The 19687-nt window shown below is 47.4% G+C and overlaps 1 protein-coding gene across 3 annotated transcripts in view; it reads right to left on the bottom strand.

The window, feature by feature from the left end:
* EFCAB6 (EF-hand calcium binding domain 6) overlaps positions 1 to 19687 on the bottom strand; it is a 252818-nt gene that overhangs the window by 115488 nt on the left and 117643 nt on the right. For all 3 annotated transcript variants that reach the window (XM_027540564.1, XM_027540563.1, XM_027540565.1), the window contains 5 exons: positions 14764 to 14931; positions 11312 to 11371; positions 11054 to 11214; positions 4677 to 4850; positions 2429 to 2597 (listed from right to left, as the gene is read on the bottom strand). In XM_027540564.1, coding sequence (XP_027396365.1) covers positions 2429 to 2597; positions 4677 to 4850; positions 11054 to 11214; positions 11312 to 11371; positions 14764 to 14931 — 732 coding nt within the window. The remainder of the gene's footprint in view (positions 1 to 2428; positions 2598 to 4676; positions 4851 to 11053; positions 11215 to 11311; positions 11372 to 14763; positions 14932 to 19687) is intronic.

The raw sequence follows: 19687 nt of genomic DNA, 5'->3' as shown, positions 1-19687 counted from the left end.
AATTAGTCATCATTAACACTTAAAGCTCTCTGCCGAGTTGGTTTCAAAGGTTTCCTTGCCACTGAAGTTGGGTATTCCCAAACCTTTAACATCTGGATGCCTTGCATTATGTCCAATCTAAATTCTGGTTTCTTTCTACAGTATAAGCCCATGATTTTCCCAGCTCTGACTTCACCAGTGGTAGAATCACTCTCATTGGTAAATAATTTAACAATGAAAATGTACATTTACATAACGCTTTGAGGTTACCAGCCTCTAGAGTTGAAATCTGGGTCCCCAGCAGATGGTGGAAAGTCACTCCACGATTATTGATCTTCAAGTTAAACGGCTGGTCACGACAGGAGGTTTTCAAAGGTTAAACCCAACAAGTCACTAGGAGGGAAGCCAGTAGAATACTTCCCTAATTGTGTTCGCCGTGAACCGGTTGTTAAGTCTCCTGAAACAACAGGCTTCTCTCCCTGCATCTCCATCCTCTGGTGTTTTCTGTTTTCTTCCGCACCCACTGCCGCCCACTGGCGTGTCTCCAGGAAGCCAGCAACCAGGGAGGGGAGAAGCATGAGCAGAGCTGCAGCTGCCCCTCCGCTTGGCCGGAAAGCAGAGACGGGCAGGGGGCAGAGAAGGGGGCCAGGGTGGGTTCGCCAGGTGGAGAGGGGAACCAGCCTCATGTTTAGGAATCCCTACTGGCTTCTGAAGCACCTGCTTGCCTCACTCCGCAGGTGGTGGCCCTTCAGGCTCCCCTGGGGATTCTAGTTAACTCTTCAGGTTCACCTGTTCATCCAGCAAATGTCCTCTGGGCCCTACCGCATGCCAAGTACTGGGATGCATCCCTGTCCAAAAGAGAGAAAAACGTCTACCTTTGGAGCATGTGTTTTTACTGGAGGAAGATAAACAGGCAGAATAAAGAAATGAAGCAGGGGCTTTCCTGCAGGCCTGGTGGTTGAGAACCCACCTGCCAACGCAGGGGACCTAGGTTGGATCCCTGGTCCAGGAAGATCCTGCACGCCATGGCCATGCGGCAACTAAGCCTGAGCACCACCAGTGATCCTGTGCTCTGCAGCCTGCGAGCTGCAACTGTTGGAGTCCATGCAGCCTAAAGCCTGTGCTCCACAACAAGAGGAGCCAGTGCAATGAGAAGCCCACGCACCGCAACTGGAGAGCAGCTACTTGCTATAATCAGAGAAAAGCCCGCGCAGCAACGAAGACCCAGCACAAACAAAAATCAAAAATTTTAATTAAAAAAAAAAAAAGAATCAGAGTCAAACACAAAGAGGCCCCATTTGCCAGGTGATTCGGGGTGGAACCCGGGACCAGGCCCTGGGAGAGTTCCATGATTCCTGCCCATTTACCCACCGAAGCTGCTCTTGTCAGCCGGCAATGGCTGGTTACCAGTTCCTGGTCCCCCCAGCCAGAACTCGCGGAACCATCCTTGACTCTTTCCTCTCCCTTACCCGTTAGCCCCATGTCTCCTCACTGGGCCCCTTAGGCGCACAAACATAGATCCTCCACTTCCGTGTCTCTTGCTTGGGGAAGGGGAGGTCTGGACTGTTTCCACAGCCATCTAATCCCTTCCCCCTTCCCCCACTAGCCGGCCCCCTCCTCCACCCACCCTCCACACTGCTGCCGATGAGAAGCTTGGAAATGAGATTCGGACAGAGCCCATTTCAGCACTTGGCATGGGGGCAGGCACTAGATAAACTGCAGCTGCTAATATGATTATTTCTCTTATTGGAAATATATTTCACTGCCTTCTTCTGAAGGTGTCCACACGGACACTACTACGTATTAGAGGCAAGGTTTCCCTTAAAAATAGCTGCAGATGATGAACTAGGGGGATCATAATAGGAATTTTAAGCAATTGTTCAAATTCATTCCGGAGAAGTCTGTGCAGAACCCTTCAAAGTGAGTTCCTTCTGGCACGAACCTTACCAGTTCCCATAAGCACATGCAAATCAGCACTCTGAGCTTCCCATTTTCACTGCCAGTTTTTTTTTTTCCCTCACTTTCTTGAGGCACAAACTGCAGCTCTGTTATCACAGCATCCCGGGAACCCCTCGCTGGCAGGGCTGGGGAGGGGCCTGAGCAGCCCCGCCCCGCCCCCCACCGCCCCACCTCGCACACGGAGCCGGGTCCTCAGTGATGGCCAAGGAAAGCACCCATGAACTCTTTGTTTTGAAAGGTTAACTATCAAAACCCAGCCGCATTCACATCAGAAGCATATTCTGAAGAAAGTTGCCAAGGACATTTTTGGCCAGAAGAATCCTTTTACATTGTCGGAAGATGCCTAGAAATGAATCCGTTTTGCCCTGGAGTAAACCCTGACTGAAAAAAAACTTAATGCTTGTGCCTTTAGAGCCTGGTAGCAAGCACAGTAAGACAACTGAACTTCCTTCAGGAAAGGAAGAAACGCAGAGAAACCTTACTCTCCTACCTTCTTGAAGTCATGTGTGTGAATTTTGCCGTTAGGCTCCTTGGTGAAGTCGAGAAATCGTTTTCTGAATGCTGGGTCCTGCTGCCGTATACAGCTTTTGAGCTTTTCAATGACTTCATCCTTGGTCATGTTCCTGGTCACGGCACCTTGGCTCTCAGCGGGCGTGGCTCTAAAATCACAAGCAGGCAAGGTACAGCAGCGTGCTTTCTGTAAGCCAGCAGCCCCCAACCTTTCTTGGCACCACGGACCGGTTTTGTGGAGGACAGTTTTTCCATGGAATGGGGGAGGGATGCTTTGGGGGTGATTTAAGCTCACTGCACTTATTGTGCACTTCACTTCTATTGTTAATACATCAGCTCCACCTCAGATCACCAGGCATGAGGTCCCGGAGGTTGGGGACCCCTGCTACAGACCTCACCCGCTTATGGTTCAACCCAGGACAACACGGGGGTTTTCCATCCCCTTTTCACAAACGAGCAGACAGACGCTGAGGTCAAGGGAGTGACTTGGGGACATCTACACGCCCGTGGCTCGTAGCTTCAGAGCCAGGCCAGCACTCTGTCTCACTGTGTCAGGAAAAGCTCCCCCTCCGTGGCTGAGGTCCCAGCACAAGGCATCAGGCCCGGGTGGGGAGCTTTGGGGCAGGGGCTGGCGTCACCCCTGAGGTTTTCAGCTGTGCTTTGAGCTGGCTGAACCTGGTGTGTGAGTGGGAAGACACGGCTGAGAAAGGATACTTTAGTGAACTGGGAAAATGCAAAGTCAGAGCCTTGCTACACAGCCTTAAATTAAACAGGCTGTTTCATGGTCCCCAAATCAAAGATCATCAGACAGCCATGGGAAGGAAGGGATGTCCACAATTGATCCAAGTTGATTCGCAAAATCAATTTAATTTATATAATACAGATCTTATGCGGTGTGCTCTGTGTCTGAGTGTGACAATCTACGTGTCTTTGAAGGATAATTACTCTCCAGCCCTCCTGCAGTCTCCTAGACCTCGTTTTGATAGCCATGAGATGGTCCTGAGAATGGACTTGGGCCCCTCACCTGCTGCTTCTGTCGGCTCTAAGAGCTCTCCAGGAATGCCCACGTTTGATGAAATGTTAAATTGCCAGCACTTCTCTCACTGCTTTTTTTGGGAGGCAGACGTAGCTCTTCATAGAACCTTTTACCTTTCTCTTAAAATACCGGCTTTCTACTCATCTATAAAGCAGCTACTATTAAAGTGCCCAGATATTCAAATTTCATCACCTTAGCATTAAAATATTCCCATTGCTCTACACTTGAGAATTTTTTAAAGGGGATATGACAAAGTGAAGTCGGCCGATTAGTTCTACATTTTACCTTTCCTTATGGATTTATTACAAGCTATAGAACAAGCAAGTTACAATAATATCTTTTCATTAGACTAAACCTATATTTTTCAAAATGAAGGGCGAGAATATTCATCAGTCTGACTTTTAATGGATTTACTAAGTATGTTTTACTGTTACGATTCTATCTGGCAATCATTTAAGTAATTCTATCATTCATGTTAGAAAATGTTAACCAGTGTTATGAGTATATCTTGCAATAAATATTATAAGCAGTAAGGAAGCTACAACTCTGGAAAAAAGTAACTGTGACTGCAGGGAGGTAATAGTTGAGTGGCAGATGGGTTCTTTGGGAGCTGAACGTCCTGGGTCCTTTCCTCAGGGTGTCCACTAAGTTTGTGAATAACCTGAGCACGCAAAGTCACTTTCATTTGTGTCCAACTCTCTGAGACCCTATGGACTGTAGCCCGCCGGCTCCTCTGTGCATGGGATTCCACTGGAGTGGGCTGCCGTTTCCTCCTCCAGGGTATCGTCCCGACCCAGGCAGGGGCTTCTTCACCACTCGCGCCACCTCGGAAGCCCAAATAATGTGAGGCCAGCCCCAGACCTCCTCTCAGGCCTCAGCGCTTTCAGTCCTAGAATTAGTAAGTCAGCGCAGCATGGTCCTAAGACCTCTGCTTGCTCTAAAACACCCTGACTCTAATCACTGTATTCATCATTTGCCATCTTTCTTATTTAAATCCCAAAATACTTAAATACTCATTTTGGTCAACAAATATTTACTGTCTACCTTGCAGTAGAATTCCACGGACAGAAGAGACTGGCGCAGTCCAGTGGACTACTGTCCACGGGGTTGCAAACATTCGGACACGACTGAGCAACTAACACATCCCGCAGTAGGCACTGTGGTTTTAATACATGCTTTCGATTTGTTTTACCTCTCAGAATGGTCTGGCAGTGGCTGCTCCTCTTTTTGAAGATGTTCGTTTAACAGTTGACCCTTTGGCATGGAAACTGGAGAGACAGTGGGCGGGCGATTAATTCCTAGGCATGCCAAAAGTTTCTTGTAAAGGATTCTTCCTGAAGCAATATCCTGAAACTTACTGCAGAGTCTGAATTTTAAAAATAATTAGAACACGCCCATTAGAATAGCTGAAATAAGACAGAGCCTATGAAGTGTTGGCAAGAAGGTGAGTGGCTACAGGTCTCCTCCATGGCTGGTGGAGTGCGAGGTGGTGCTCCCACTTTGGAAGACTGTGGGGCAACCGAATGTATACTCATCAGAGGATCTAGCTATCCCACCCATAGGCACGTGGCCGGAAGAAATAAAAACGTATGTCTACACAAAGACTTGTATAATACCTGTGGCTTTCATTGTAAGAGCAAAAACGAGGAACAAACCAAATGCCCATCCGTAGATGAGTGGATCCACAAGGCTGGGGAAGGCCATAAAACAGAAGCCTACTCTGCAATGAACAAGAACCAACTGTGGATACACAGAACAGTGTGAGTGAGCCACACAGACATTATGCTTGGTGAATAAAACCTGGCATCTTGTAGGCTTGCATTTACAGAGAATCCTAGAAAATGCCAAGTCATCTGCAGTGACATGGTGCCAGGTGGGTGGAAGAGAGGGATTGCAAAGGGCACAAGGAAGCTTTAAGGATGATGAAAAAGTTTAGTGTCTGGATTGACAGCTTGTGATGGGTTCACAGAGATGTATACACTTGATGGATTTCTTCCAATTGTATTATTTAAATATGGGTTAGTTTGAGACTCCCCTGGTGGTCCAGTGGTTAAGACTCCATGCTCCCAATGCAGAGCAAGCCCACCTCACGGAGCTGCAAGAGGCTGGGGAAGTGCTCGTTCTGAAAGGAGGGAACAGATCATCTGAAAACCCAGACACAACAGAGAGCTCAGCATCAGCCTTGCTGAGCTAGGACCTGTGGGAATGGCTGCAGCAAATGAGAGCTCCCCGTGCGCTTGACCCTGGGTGGCAGGCTTTGTGTCTACCACCTCATTTGGTCCTCACCACAGCTCTCATCTCAGCACTTGCCCAAGTTCACAGCTTGTTCAGGGCCGAGCTGGGATTTGAACCCAGGCCTTCTGGCTACAGAGCCCGAGTTCCAGAGGGGCTTGAGGATCCTGAGGGGCCGGGAAGCCACATTCTGTTAAAGCAGCTGGTGTTTTCCTAATGGCAAGAGGACACACAAGTGCTTCAAGCAGGGTTTTAATGTGATCATCTCTATAGGACTTCCTTGGTAGCTCAGACGGTAAAGCATCTGCCCCTGCAATGCAGGAGACCCGGGTTTGATCCCTGGGTTGGGAAGATCCCCTGGAGAAAGAAATGGAAACCCACTCCAGTACTCTTGCCTGGAAAATCCCATGGACAGAGGAGCCTCGTAGGCTACATATAGTCCATGGGGTCGCAAAGAGTCGGACACGACTGAGCAACTTCACTTTGTAGTTTAGACAGACTGGTTACACAATGGAGAAGGGATAGAAAGGCTTCCATCTCAAAAATCCAGGTGCCTGCATGATCAACCCACTAAAGTTCACCCATTCATTCATTCATTTCCTCGCCCTGTCCGTGAGCCAGGCACTCTTCCACTCCTAGGTACTGGGGCTTCAGCCGGAAGAGACAGTCTCCACGTTTTATGTCCTCGGGAGGTGGCACAGGTAATAAGCATAAACAAATGACAGGAGCCATGAAAAGTGCAGCTGGGCGACAGGTGGGGAGTACCCGGGAGGTGGGGTCAGGGGAAGGTGGAGAAGGGGGCGAACGGAGTGTCCTGCCACTCTGGGTGGTGAGATGCCCACCAATCTCCTTTCCAAGTTAACATGTCTAAAATGAAACTTCTGATTTCTACCCCCAGAAACTGTCCCCCTCAGCCTCCCCCAGCTCAGATGACAATCCTGAGTCCCCAGGTGCTTGAGCCAGAAGCTTGGGTTCATCCTCACCTCCTGCCCACCCCACCCCAACCCACACTCCTGGCTGTTCAGCCAGTGGTTTTCCAAACACACCCTGAACCTCCACATGTACTCATGGTACGTATTTCTAGAAGAACCACAGCGACAAAGTGGGCAGGGGGTGGTTCTTATCACACCAAAGTGAAAAAGTCAAAGTGTCAGTCACTCCGTCGTGTCTAACTCTTTGCAAGCCCATAGAATGGGGCCTGCCAGACTCCTCTGTCCATGGGATTCTCCAAGTAAGAATTCTGCAGTGGGCAGCCATTCCCTTCTCCAGGGATCTTTCCCACCCAGGGATCAAACCCAGGTCCCCCACATTGCAGACAGATTCTTCACCATCTGAGCCACCAGGGAAGCCCCTTGTTACACCAAACTGCTTTCCAAAGAGGCTTTGTCATTTACACACGCACCAGCACACACTCGAGAACCACCTTCTCCTCTTTTCTGCTCTTTCCACGTGTTTGCAAATTTGCATTTCTTTTACTTCAAGTGGTATCAAACATAACTCATATTTTTTTCTGTTTATTAACCTACATTTTAACAAAGCAATAGCAAGCCTTCTGCTTAGAGCCTTTGGCAGATAGAGACATCTCATTAGGATTTAATCATACTGTTTTCATGAAAGGCAGACTTAGTGTAACCTCTTTACAGCGAGTGATGCTGTTTTAACATGTAAGAAAAGCCTTTTTTAAAAAAAATTAATATACTTCAGAAAAAGAGGAGTTGATATAAAGAAAATAAAGTGTACTCAGGTAGAACATGAATGTCGTTGGGCGACACCCTCCTTTTAGGGACAAGTAAATGGAGACCTCAAGAGGTTCCCCTCTGCTGGCCCCTGGAAGCCGCTGCAAACATTTAACAACTCCCAAGCCTCCTATTCCACCGGCGAGCTCCCCCCTCAGCAACCGATCTTGCCTCCCCCTACGTTGAGAAGTCTGGAGAGGCGACTCCTAGGTCAGCATCCCCATAACCCCTCTTCCCTCCCTGGCTCCATCTGCTTCTCCTCTGCAGATGCTGGCTGCAGTCTCCCGCTTTTCCCAGCCCGCAGGCACGCCAGAGCCTGTCTGTGAAGCCAGCTGACTCCCTCCCTGACCCTGCCCTCTCTGCTCCACACACCTCCCGAGGACCTGCTGGGTCTCCCCCCACCTAACTGCTCACCCCACTTGCTTCCTTTGTGACCTCTGACCTTGCTGGCCCCCTGCCCCCTTAGCCTCAGGCACCCCCATCCGGTCCCATCACCCCAAGCTTCTTGGCCTCCTCTGCTGCTGGACCAGCCGGGGCCCTGGTTGCCTGGTGGTGGCCTCAGGTCCTGCCCGAGGCCCGCTCACCTCAGCCAGTTGGTCCACCGTGGACCCCAGACAAGCGCTTGTCGAACAAACAAACGAGCAAGCGGTAGGTGTGAGGACGCCGGGGTCTCGTCCCGGCCCAGACTCCCCTCTGAGGCCCACGTCTTCCTGCAGCCCTTTTTCTGGCGCTTTCACCCCCGACTGGCCAACTCCATCTGCTTCCTCAGTGGCCCTGTCTCTCCCACCTCTCGAGCAGCCCCAGGCATCCCCGGAGACCCGTCCACCCTCGGCCGTCAGCCTCCCTGTCCAGAGTCAGCGGGCGGTTCCTCTGCTGCCCAGACCAGCCCGGAGCAGCCGGCCCCACGGTCCTTTGCCCCTCCTTCTTCCGGCCCCTTCCTTCCCCTTTGCCCCCCTTATACCCATTCCCCTCCCTGGAGCCAGAGCCGTGTTTACAGAGCACAGACCTGGCGTGGCAACTCGCCCCCGCTAGACCCTCTTGCGGCCTCCGGTTGCCCCTTAGCTCCGCTTCTCGGCTGTGGGCCGAATGGCAGAGGCGACAGGGACTCGGTGTACCCGCATCCTGCAGGCCTGCAGACCGGGGCAGGGGCATTTTCAGAGCCCTCCGTCCTGGCGGCTCTCAGGCCCTGTGGAGGACCCTGCCTACTTGATGACTCCGGTCCCCTGGGGGGGTGGTGCCCGTCCTTCTAGCCCACCCTTCCTGCCCTGTGCCGCAGGCCCCTGCTGCTCTCCCCATGTATCCTGCCCACCTGTCCCGCGGGAGCGTCCCCTGCTGCCCCACATCTTGCAAGGCTCTTTCCTTTCTTTTCCGGGTTCCAGCCTCCCGTCCCTGGGAAGCTGCTCGCCTTCCGTGCCCTGGCCCCACCCTCCGGGCTTCCAGAATGGTGTGTGCATGGTACTCTGGTGCTCGCACGCCATGCTGGGTGCTTCTGCATCTCTTTTCCCCATGTTAGACATCCCCGCACCCCCTACCCCCAACCACCGCCAGTAAATGAAGGGATTTCTGTAAACCTATTAAAGAAAGCTGAGTGCCAAAGAATTGATGCTTTTGAACTGTGGTGTTGGAGAAGACTCTTGAGAGTCCCCTGGACTGCAAGGAGATCCAACCAGTCCATCCTAAAGGAGATCAGTCCTGGGTGTTCTTTGGAAGGACTGATGTTGAAGCTGAAACTCCAATACTTTGGCCACCTGATGCAGAGAGCCGACTCATTGGAAAAGACCCTGATGCTGGGAGGGATTGAGGACAGGAGGAGAAGGGGACGACAGAGGATGAAATGGTTGGATGGCATCACTGACACAATGGACATGGGTTTGGGTGGACTCTGGGAGCTGGTGATGGACAGGGAGGCCTGGCGTGCTGCAGTTCATGGGGTCGCAGAGTCGGACATGACTGAGCGACTGAACTGAACTGAACTGATTGATATAACAGGGGCTTCTCTGGTGGCTCAGATGGTAAAGCGTCTGCCTGCAATGCAGGAGACCCAGGTTCGATCCCTGGGTCGGGAAGATCCCCTGGAGAAGGAAATGGCAACCCACTCCAGTACTCTTGCTTGGAAAATTCCATGGATGGAGGAGCCTGGTGGGGTCGCAAAGAGTTGGACATGACTGAGCAACTTCACTTTTTATTTTATTGATATAACAGGATGGCCAGATGCAGGAGACTCATGCAACACTCAGAGTGGCAGACCAAGTGGAAGAACAACTGAACCGCCCAGCCAGTGCTGGGCTCCTCCCTCTCTCTCCCTCTCCCTCTCTCTCCCTCTCCCTCGCTCTCCCTCCCTCTCTCTCTCCCTCTCCCTCCCTCTCTCTCTCTCTCTCCCTCCCTCTCTCTCTCTCTCTCTCTCTCTCTCCCTCTCCCCTGGGACTGAGCACACAGCAAAGTCACAAGCCAGCCCTGCAGACACGGACATCCATGTGGCCTCCGCCTCCGCCAGCTGCCCAGCCCAGGCCCTCGCCCCTCCCTGAGGTCCTCCAGAACCTCCTCTGGACTTGCTGTCACCTGCTTCTCCCCTTTGCTTTGTTTCTTCCCATCGCCCCAAGCACACTGATCTTCCTCCAAGAGTTCTGTAAACTGGTTGGACGCAAACAGCCGGCCCAGCACACCAAGCTCTCAAAAGCCCCTCCTGATGGGGAAAGCCTTGCTCCCACTTCTTATAAGCCACGGGGAAAAGGGGCTATGAGTGTTCACAGAAAGGAGACTTGAGAGGCCAACAATTTAAACCAATGTAATATGAAGCAAAGTAAAAAAATAAGATTTTTAACATTCCATTTGGAAGGACTGAAAGAGCATCCTTGTGATGCCACTGAATTTCCACCTACAGGAATCTCCCAGATCACTGCCCACACCCTGGGGAACACTGGCCGCCTGTTTCTGAGGGTGGCCTGTGGCAGGCGCCATCCCTCCTGAGTCCCGCTCCAGCCTGCAGGTTGTCAAGGTCATCTGCAGTGACGGAACGCTGCAGGGGATGAGCCCCTCCACCTGCAGGGTGGAACAGACACCAGGCAGGACCCATGGAGCCTTCAGGACACCCTTCTTTTCTTTCTCTAATATCCCTGTCCCCTCCAGCTTCGGCTCAGCTACCACAAAGTAAGTTTTAAACTAAAATCAACTATAAATCACATATATAAACTATAAATCAGGCTACCATTTATGGGCTGGTTGGTCACAGCCAGACGCCCTGGGAGGTAAACAGTATGAAGAGTAAAACCATAGGAGTCACGGCGACCAGAATGGGACCCAGGCACCAGGGCTCACTCCTGTGTGTCTCCAAGGACTCACTGAACTTCTTCAGGCCTCCATCTCCTTACTCTGGAAAAGGAGTTGTAACGCAACCTTACACACTTGTGGCGAGGACTCATCATATAGTATATGTGCCAGGTTCTCAACCAACGTTCAAGGCTTAGTACAGGCTCAATAACTAGAAGCTATTACCAGTACTACCTACTAACATGGCAGAAAACATGTAGAAAAAGCTTTAGAATTATCAAACAGACTTTAAGGAAAACGTGACATGAACTAATTCTGTTACCTGAAAACTTACTTTACTAAATGTTCAGTTGTTAAAAATGGGCAGAATACACGCATGATTTTCTTGAAATTATTTCGCCCAATCAGTCCTGTGTCTCCGAGGTCATATGACCGCAGCATATTACAGAAAGCTGATAGATTCTTAGCAATCGAGTCATGAATAATTTCTTCCACCTACCAGGAGAAAAAAAAATGATATTTACCAAGTTGCATGTTTGTAACCTGGGGTGGGAGGTAGCACCCTGGGGCCACACAGGAAAGCCTTACTTACTGAATCCCAAGCCAGGAAGAGAGGCATCTTGGTGTCTTTATAGGCAGGTATTTTGTGCAGCTGATTGGGAAACAGAAAATGTGTATAAATACAAGTCTCTCATAAAGGCAGTGGGGGCTTAGGAGGCAGACGGACTTTGGGCTGTCGGTTCTGTCCCTGACTAGCCAAGAGTTTAGACCTTAAGCAGGTGTGTCTGCCCACCAGCCCCCGTCTGGAAATGAGGACAACAACATTCAACTTGTGCTTATTTTAAAAAGTACAACAAACGTGAAAAAAAATCCATCACCTAGAAATTAAATAATGAACACCTAGATTATAACAATGGGGAATACTCTGTATCTTTTAATATTACATAGCAGAATTTTTACTGACACTAATCTTTGGAAGAAAAGTTATGACCAACCTAGATAGCATATTAAAAAGCAGAGACATTATTTTCCCAACAAAGGTCCGTCTAGTCAAGGCTATGGTTTTTCCAGTGGTCAGGTATGGATGTGAGAGTTGAACTGTGAAGAAAGCTGAGTGCCAAAGAATTGATGCTTTTGAACTGTGGTGTTGGAGAAGACTCTTGAGAGTCCCTTGGACTGCAAGGAGATCCAACCAGTCCATCCTAAAGGAGATCAGTCCTGGGTGTTGTTTGGAAGGATGATGCTAAAGCTGAAATTCCAGTACTTTGGCCACTTCATGCAAAAAGTTGACTCATTGGAAAAGACTCTGATGCTGGGAGGGGTTGGGGGCAGGAGGAAAAGGGGATGACAGAGGATGAGATGCCTGGATGGCATCACCAACTCGATGGATGTGGGTTTGGGTGAACTCCGGGAATTGGTGATGGACAGGGAGGCCTGGTGTGCTGCAGTTCATGGGGTCACAAAGAGTCGGACACGACTGAGTTACTGACCTGAACTGAAGGGTTAACAATATGTTAACTGATGATAAATTTAAAAGTCACTAATTACATATTTCATTTTAAAATAAAATATATATCATATATGAAAATATATATATACACATATGTCCAGCTCATCAAACTGTATACTGTATATTAAATTGTGTACTTTTATATATCAATTATACCTCAATAAACTAGTGTGTGTGTGTATAAAGGTATAAAGGTTTGGAAGAACACGCAAGAGTGAGTAAAAACGTAACACAATTCCTCCATGTGAGAATTAGCAGTGATCTTAATTTTCTCTATTTGCACATCTCTGTGTTCCAATGTTTCTAATCCATTTGTTTGTATTAACATTCACTCAACACACTGCTTTGTGAGGGTGCCTAGCACTGGACTATGCTTGAGGGTGCCTCTGACAGTGAAAACAGAGTAGTCCCTGCCTTCCGAGAGGCACGGCAACATCCTGATACAAATGTGGCCCCGTGGCTGGAACAGGTGTGTGAGGCTGAAGACTGCAAGGTTGGCTTCATCAGAGGGGTCCAGGGCATCGCTGGGAAGGCTGAGACCTACTGAAGGGCCCCGGACGAGGGAGTGGGAAGGGGATCCTGGCAGGAGCTGCGATGCTAAGGTTGGTGGAGGGAGCCTGGGGAGGCCGAGGACCTGGCGGATGGCGAGGAGACCCTGTGAGAGGTGGCCAGAGTGGACCACAAGGCACTCCGTCAATCACGTTGGGACATTCTGCTTTATCTACGAGGCTACAGTCGTTAGAGGACTGCAAGCCCGGAGGTGGACAGGGTCTGATCTAGAGCAGGCCCTGACCACGATGCTGGCCACGTGGAAAGCACACTCTCACATGTCTACAGTTTTGTTTTTAAGGAAAAAAATTGGATTTGATTAAAAAAGAAAGAAGAAAAAGGATGGCTACATGCAGTCAATCCTAAAAGAAATCATCCCTGAATATTCATTGGAAGGACTGATGCTACAGCTGAAGTCCCAATAATTTGACCACCTGATGGGAAGAGCCAAGTCACTGGAAAAGACCCAAATGCTGGGAAAGATTGAGGACAGGAGGAGAAGTGGGCAATAGAGGGCGAGATGGTTGCATGGCGTCACTAACTGAATGGACATGAGTTTCAGCAAGCTTCAGGAGACGGTAAGGGACACGGAAGCCTGGCGTGCTGCAGTCCATGGGGTCAAAAAGACTCATACATGACTGAGCAACTGAACAACAAAAATATGCCGGGATGCGGTGATGGGCAGAGGCGATGATGCACAAGAGCTGGCACAGTCTGTGTCCCACTGGGGAACTCTGGAGAAGCTGCAGTTCTCTGTTTCTGCAGGTGAAAGGACTCCGGGACTCACTTCTGAAACAGCTCAAGAAGGACCCAGTGACGTGGGTTAGGATGTGCACAAGGTGGGCTTCCCAGGCGGCACTAGTAGTAAAGACCCCGCCTGCCGGCGCAGGAGGGGTAAGAGACGTGGGTCAATCCCTGCGTCGGGAAGATCCTCTGGAGGAGGGCATGGCAACCCACTCCAGTGTTCCTGCCTGGAGAATCCCATGGACAGAGGAGGCACGTGGTCACAGGAGCCCATGGGTTCCCAAAGAGTCAGACACAGCTGAAGCAACTTACCATGAGTGCACACAAACCATAGTATTTAAACTGAAAGCTAACCTGTACCTGGTAAAAAGAAGTCTTTAACAAACATTGCAATGAAACTCTGCTAATGTCCATGGCATGCATTATCTGAAACTAATCCGATTTTTTCAAAGTCCTTAAAATTTTAAAATGCTAAATAGCTATTAAAGTTAGCTTTAATAGAAGGATTTAATAGAAGGATTAACAATAACAAAAGTATCAACTTTTCAACCAAAATAAATACAAAAGTGCCACTAGAGGCAATAAGCAGTTGTTTTGTTTCAAATGCATTCATGCTAAGTCGCTTCAGTCAAGTCTGACTCTCTGTGACCCCATCGACTGTAGGTCACCAGGCTCCTCTGTCCATGGGATTCTCCAGGCAAGAATACTGGAGTAGGTTGCCTTGCCCTCCTCCAGGGGGATCTTCCCGACCCAGGGATTGAAACTGCATCTCTTACATCTCCTGCATGGGCAGGCAGGTTCTAGCAGTGCTATCGAAATGCTGTGAAAAGGAGTTCTATCTGGTGTATCAAGTGCTGCCATTCAAGGAAAGGTTTTTGGAAATGTCAAAGTTCATCCCTCAGTGAGATTTAGAAAAGTGAAAGTTGCTCAGTTGTGTCTGACTCTCTGCAACCCCATGGACTGTAGCCCACGGAATTCTCCAGGCCAGAATACTGGAGTGGGTAGCCTTTCCCTTCTTCAAGGGATCTTCCCAACCCAGGGATCGAATCCAGGTTTAGAAACTAAAAGTTAAAATCAAACAGCTTTTAAACACAACTCTTGCTTAAAATTAAAATTAACCCTGGTGGAAAATGTGCATTCAGTTATTTAAACCATATCTCACCTGCATCTCTTATTTCACTAACAACACTTAAGTTTCCTACCGTAAACAAAAGCAAACGTGAAGTTGTGGCAAAACTCACCTTAGGGCTCTCTTCAATTAGCTCAATAAACCTGCTGACGTTGACACATCCGGTGCACCCAGGGTCAAGTATTCGCATTAGTTCCCTGAATTCTGAATCACTTATTTTTACCACCATGCAATTTAGAATGCGTTGCAGTTCTTGCCCTGTTATCTGTCCATCAGGTTTCTGAGCATGAAAATATTATAAGGGAATGTTTTAAAAAACGAAAAAAAGGAAGGAAAAGCATGACATGTACTGGGCAGCACTTAATAAATCAAGATTTGGGGCCAAATAGAATTGTGATCTGAAATACGAAAACCTCAGCGGATGCTCACTGTATAACCCACGTGCCAAGAGCAGTCGGGGGAGGGAATCTAGAACTTTGCCAGTGCCGTTGCTACGATGTTCTTCGTCAGGATGTGGCAACAAAGAGGCTGACCCTCTCCCCGGGGCAGGCTGAATGCTGCTGGTCTCAGAAGCCAAACAGCTTTTCCTGCCCTAACCCACCTGAGGACCCTGCAGCTCAGCCACACCAGGCATATAGCATTTCCTGGAAATTCAATTACCACTTGCCAATTTACTAAGAATGTTAACTATGCTTGTTTGCACTACCACCAACCTCGTCAATTACATAAATGGACAATTACTTAGCGAGAAAAATTTCAGCCACGCACCATAAAGAAAACGTGTTATGAGCATAATACTGAGAGGCAGACTTCTTCTCCCAGAATAAAAAATTACCAATAAGTAAATTGAATATCAAAATTGAGAGAAACTATTTACTGGAAAGGCAGGGGAAATAAAGGACCCTATCTCTCCATAAAGAGATATTGTGAATATTAATGTGACCAAAGACTTATTAAGTGATACAGCAGTGTATGAGTGACAACTACAAATTTAGGGTCCAAAACTTGAAAAGGACAAAAGGTTTTCTTGGAGAAAATTAAGTAATTTAGAGGGTATGTTCAGGGTACTTTTTGGTGGGGGAGTGACGACTGTTTAATGTTCAAGTAGGAGTCGTTGACAACTAATATTTATGATTTTCAATAATCAACCATTCAGTTCAGTTCAGTCGCTCAGTCATGTCCAACTCTTTGCAACCCCATGAATTGCAGCATGCCAGGCCTCCCTGTCCAACACCAACTCCCGGAGTTCACTCAAACTCATTCCCATTGAGTTGGTGACGCCATCCAGCCATCTCATCCTCTGTCGTCCCCTTCTCCTCCTGCCCCCAATCCCTCCCAGCATCAGAGTCTTTTCCAATGAGTCAACTCTTCTCACGAGGTGGCCAAAGTACTGGAGTTTCAGCTTTAGGATCAGTCCTTCCAAAGAACACCCAGGGCTGATCTCCTTTAGGATGGACTGGTTGGATCTCCTTGCAGTCCAAGGGACTCTCAAGAGTCTACTCCAACACCACAGTTCAAAAGCATCAATTCTTCGGCGCTCAGCTTTCTTCACAGTCCAACTCTCACATCCATACATGACCACTGGAAAAACCATAGCCTTGACTAGACAGACCTTTGTTGGCAAAGTAATGTCTCTGCTTTTCAATATGCTGTCTAGGTTGGTCATAACTTTCCTTCCAAGGAGTAAGCGTCTTTTAATTTCATGGCTGCAGTCACCATCTGCAGTGATTTTGGAGCCCCCAAAAATAAAGTCTGACACTGTTTCCACTGTTTCCCCATCTATTTCCCATGAAGTGATGGGACCAGAAGCCATGATCTTAGTTTTCTGAATGTTGAGCTTAAGCCGACTTTTTCACTCTCCTCTTTCACTTTCATCAAGAGGCTTTTTAGTTCCTCTTCACTTTCTGCCATAAGGGTGGTGTCATCTGCATATCTGAGGTTATCGCTATTTCTCCCAGCAATCCTGATTCCCGCTTGTGCTTCTTCCAGCCCAGTGTTTCTCATGATGTACTCTGAATAGAAGTTAAATAAGCAGATGACAATATACAGCCTTGACATACTCCTTTTCCTATTTGGAACCAGTCTGTTGTTTTATGTCCAGTTCTAACTGTTGCTTCCTGACCTGCATATAAGTTTCTCAAGAGGCAGGTCAGGTGGTCTGGTATTCCCATCTCTTTCAGAATTTTCCACAGTTTATTGTGATCCGCACAGTCAAAGGCTTTGGCATAGTGCATAAAGCAGAAATAGATGTTTTTCTGGAACTCTCTTGCTTTTTCCATGATCCAGTGGATGTTGGCAATTTGATCTCTGGTTCCTCTGCCTTTTCTAAAACCAGCTTGAACATCTGGAAGTTCACGGTTCATGTACTGCTGAAGCCTGGCTTGGAGAATTTTGAGCATTACTTTACTAGCGTGTGAGATGAATGCAATTGTGTGGTAGTTTTGAGTATTCTTTGGCATTGCCTTTCTTTGGGATTGGAATGAAAACCGACCTTTTCCAGTTCTGTGGCCACTGCTGAGTTTTCCAAATTTGCTGGCATATTGACTGCAGCATTTTCACAGTATCATCTTTCAGGATTTGAAAGAGCTCAACTGGAATTCCATCACCTCCACTAGCTTTTTTCGTAGTGATGCTTTCTAAGGCCCACTTGACTTCACATTCCAGGATGTCTGGCTCTAGATGAGTAATCACACCATCACTCATGATTATCTTGGTCGTGAATATCTTTTTTGTACAGTTCTTCTGTGTATTCTTGCCACCTCTTCTTGATATCTTCTGCTTCTGTTAGGTCCATACCATTTCTGTCCTTTATCGAGCCCATCTTTGCATGAAATGTTCCCTTGGTATCTCTAATTTTCTTGAAGAGATCTCTAGTCTTTCCCATTCTGTTGTTTTCCTCTATTTCTTTGCATTGATCACTGAGGAAGGCTTTCTTATCTCTTCTTGCTATTCTTTGGAACTCTGCATTCAGATGCTTATATCTTTCCTTTTCTCCTTTGCTTTTCACTTCTCTTCTTTTCACAGCTATTTTTAAGGCCTCCCCAGACAGCCCTTTTGCTTTTTCGCTTTCTTTTTCATGGGGATGGTCTTGATCCCTATCTCTTGTACAATGTCACGAACCTCAGTTCATAGTTCATTAGGCACTCTATCAGATCTAGTCCCTTAAGTCTATTTCTCACTTCCACTGTATAATCATAAGGGATTTGATTTAGGTCATACCTGAATGGTCTAGTGGTTTCCCCTACTTTCTTCAATTTAATCCTGAATTTGGCAATAAGGAGTTCATGATCTGAGCCAGAGTCAGCTCCCAGTCTTGTTTTTGCTGACTGTATAGAGCTTCTCCATCTTTGGCTGCAAAGAATATAATCAATCTGATTTTGGTGTTGACCATCTCGTGATGTCATCTCCATTTCTCTTGTGTTGTTGAAAGAGGGTGTTTGCTATGACCAGTGTGTTCTCTGGGCAAAACTCTATTAGCTTTTGCCCTGCTTTATTCCGTACTCCAAGGCCAAATTTGCCTGTTGCCCCAGGTGTTTTTTGACTTCCTACTTTTGCATTCCAGACCCCTATAATGAAAAGGACATCTTTTTTGGGTGTTAGCTCTAAAATCAACCATTATCAGTCTCTAATTCGAATGTTTTCATCACACCCAAGAAACCTTGTGCCCATTTGCTGTCACTCTGCATTTCTACCCTATCCTAAGGGACTAATCTAGTTTCTATCTCTATACATATTTGCTTTTTTTCTGGATATTTCATGTAAATAGACTCATACGACATTTTATCTGTATGCACCTTCCATCTGCCTTCTTTCAACAGGTATCATGTTTGTGAGGCTCATCCATGATGTTGCATGGATCGGTATTTTGTTCCTTTTTATTCTGGTTACTACTATTCCATTGTATGATATGGCACATTTTGTATTATCATAAGTTGATGAACATTTGGACTGTTTCCAGTTTGGAAATGAGGAATAATGTTACTGTGGACTCTTGCACACAAGCCCTTGTGTGGACATGTGTTTTTATTTCTCTTGGGCAGAGGTATCTAGGAGTGGAATTCCTGGGTCATGTGGTCGTTTGTTTTAAATTGTTAAGAAATGACTTTGTTGTTTTCTGTAGCAGTTGTACCACTGTATGATCCCACCAGGGGTGTATAAGTGCCATCTCCACAGCATCACCAGCACTTACTGTTATCTGTCTTGCTGAGAGTAGCCACCCCAGGGGGTGTGAGGTGGTCTCTCACCGCCCTATTGGTTTGCATTTCCCTGATGACCAAAAATGCTGAGCTCCACTTCCTGTGTTAGCTGGGTATTCCTATATATTCTTTGGTGAAATGTCTATTAAAATCTTGTCCATTTAAAAAATTGGGTAGTCTTCTTATTGAGTTCTAAGAGTTCTCATATATTCTAGATGTAAGCCCTTTACCAGATATAGAATTTGCATACGTTTTCTCCCAGTTTGTGGTTTGTCTTTTCACCTCCTTAATGGTGTCTTCTGAAGAACAAAAGCTTGTAATTCTAAATTAGTCCAATGTATACATTTTGTTGTTTTATGGATCATGCTTTTAGTATCACATCTAAAAAAATCTTTGCCTAACACAAGATCACAAAGAATCGCACATATGTCTTCTTCTAAGACTTCTACTGTTTTAGCTCTTACATTTAGGTTTATGGTCCATTTTCAGTTAAGTTTTGTATATAATGTAAAGACAAGGTCTAACTTCATCTTTCTGCATTGCTCAGTCACTAAGTCGTGACAGAATCTTTATGACCCCATGGACTGCAGCACTCCAGGCTTCCCTATCCTTCACTATCTACCAGAATTTGCTCAAACTCACGCCCATTGAGTCAGTGATGTCATCCAACGGTCTCATCTTCTGTCAACCCCTTATCCTCCTGCCCTCAATCTTTCCCATCATCAGGGTGTTTTCCAAGAGTTGGCTCTTCGCATCAGGTAGCCAAAGTACTGGAGCTTCAGCTTTAGCATCAGTCATTCCAATGAGTATTCAGGGTTGAGTTCCTTTAGAATTGACGGG

The sequence above is a fragment of the Bos indicus x Bos taurus genome, chromosome 5 (genome assembly GCF_003369695.1).
Source record: "Bos indicus x Bos taurus breed Angus x Brahman F1 hybrid chromosome 5, Bos_hybrid_MaternalHap_v2.0, whole genome shotgun sequence".
Classification (NCBI taxonomy): domain Eukaryota; kingdom Metazoa; phylum Chordata; class Mammalia; order Artiodactyla; family Bovidae; genus Bos; species Bos indicus x Bos taurus.
This window is presented reverse-complemented; position numbering and strand designations above follow the sequence as displayed.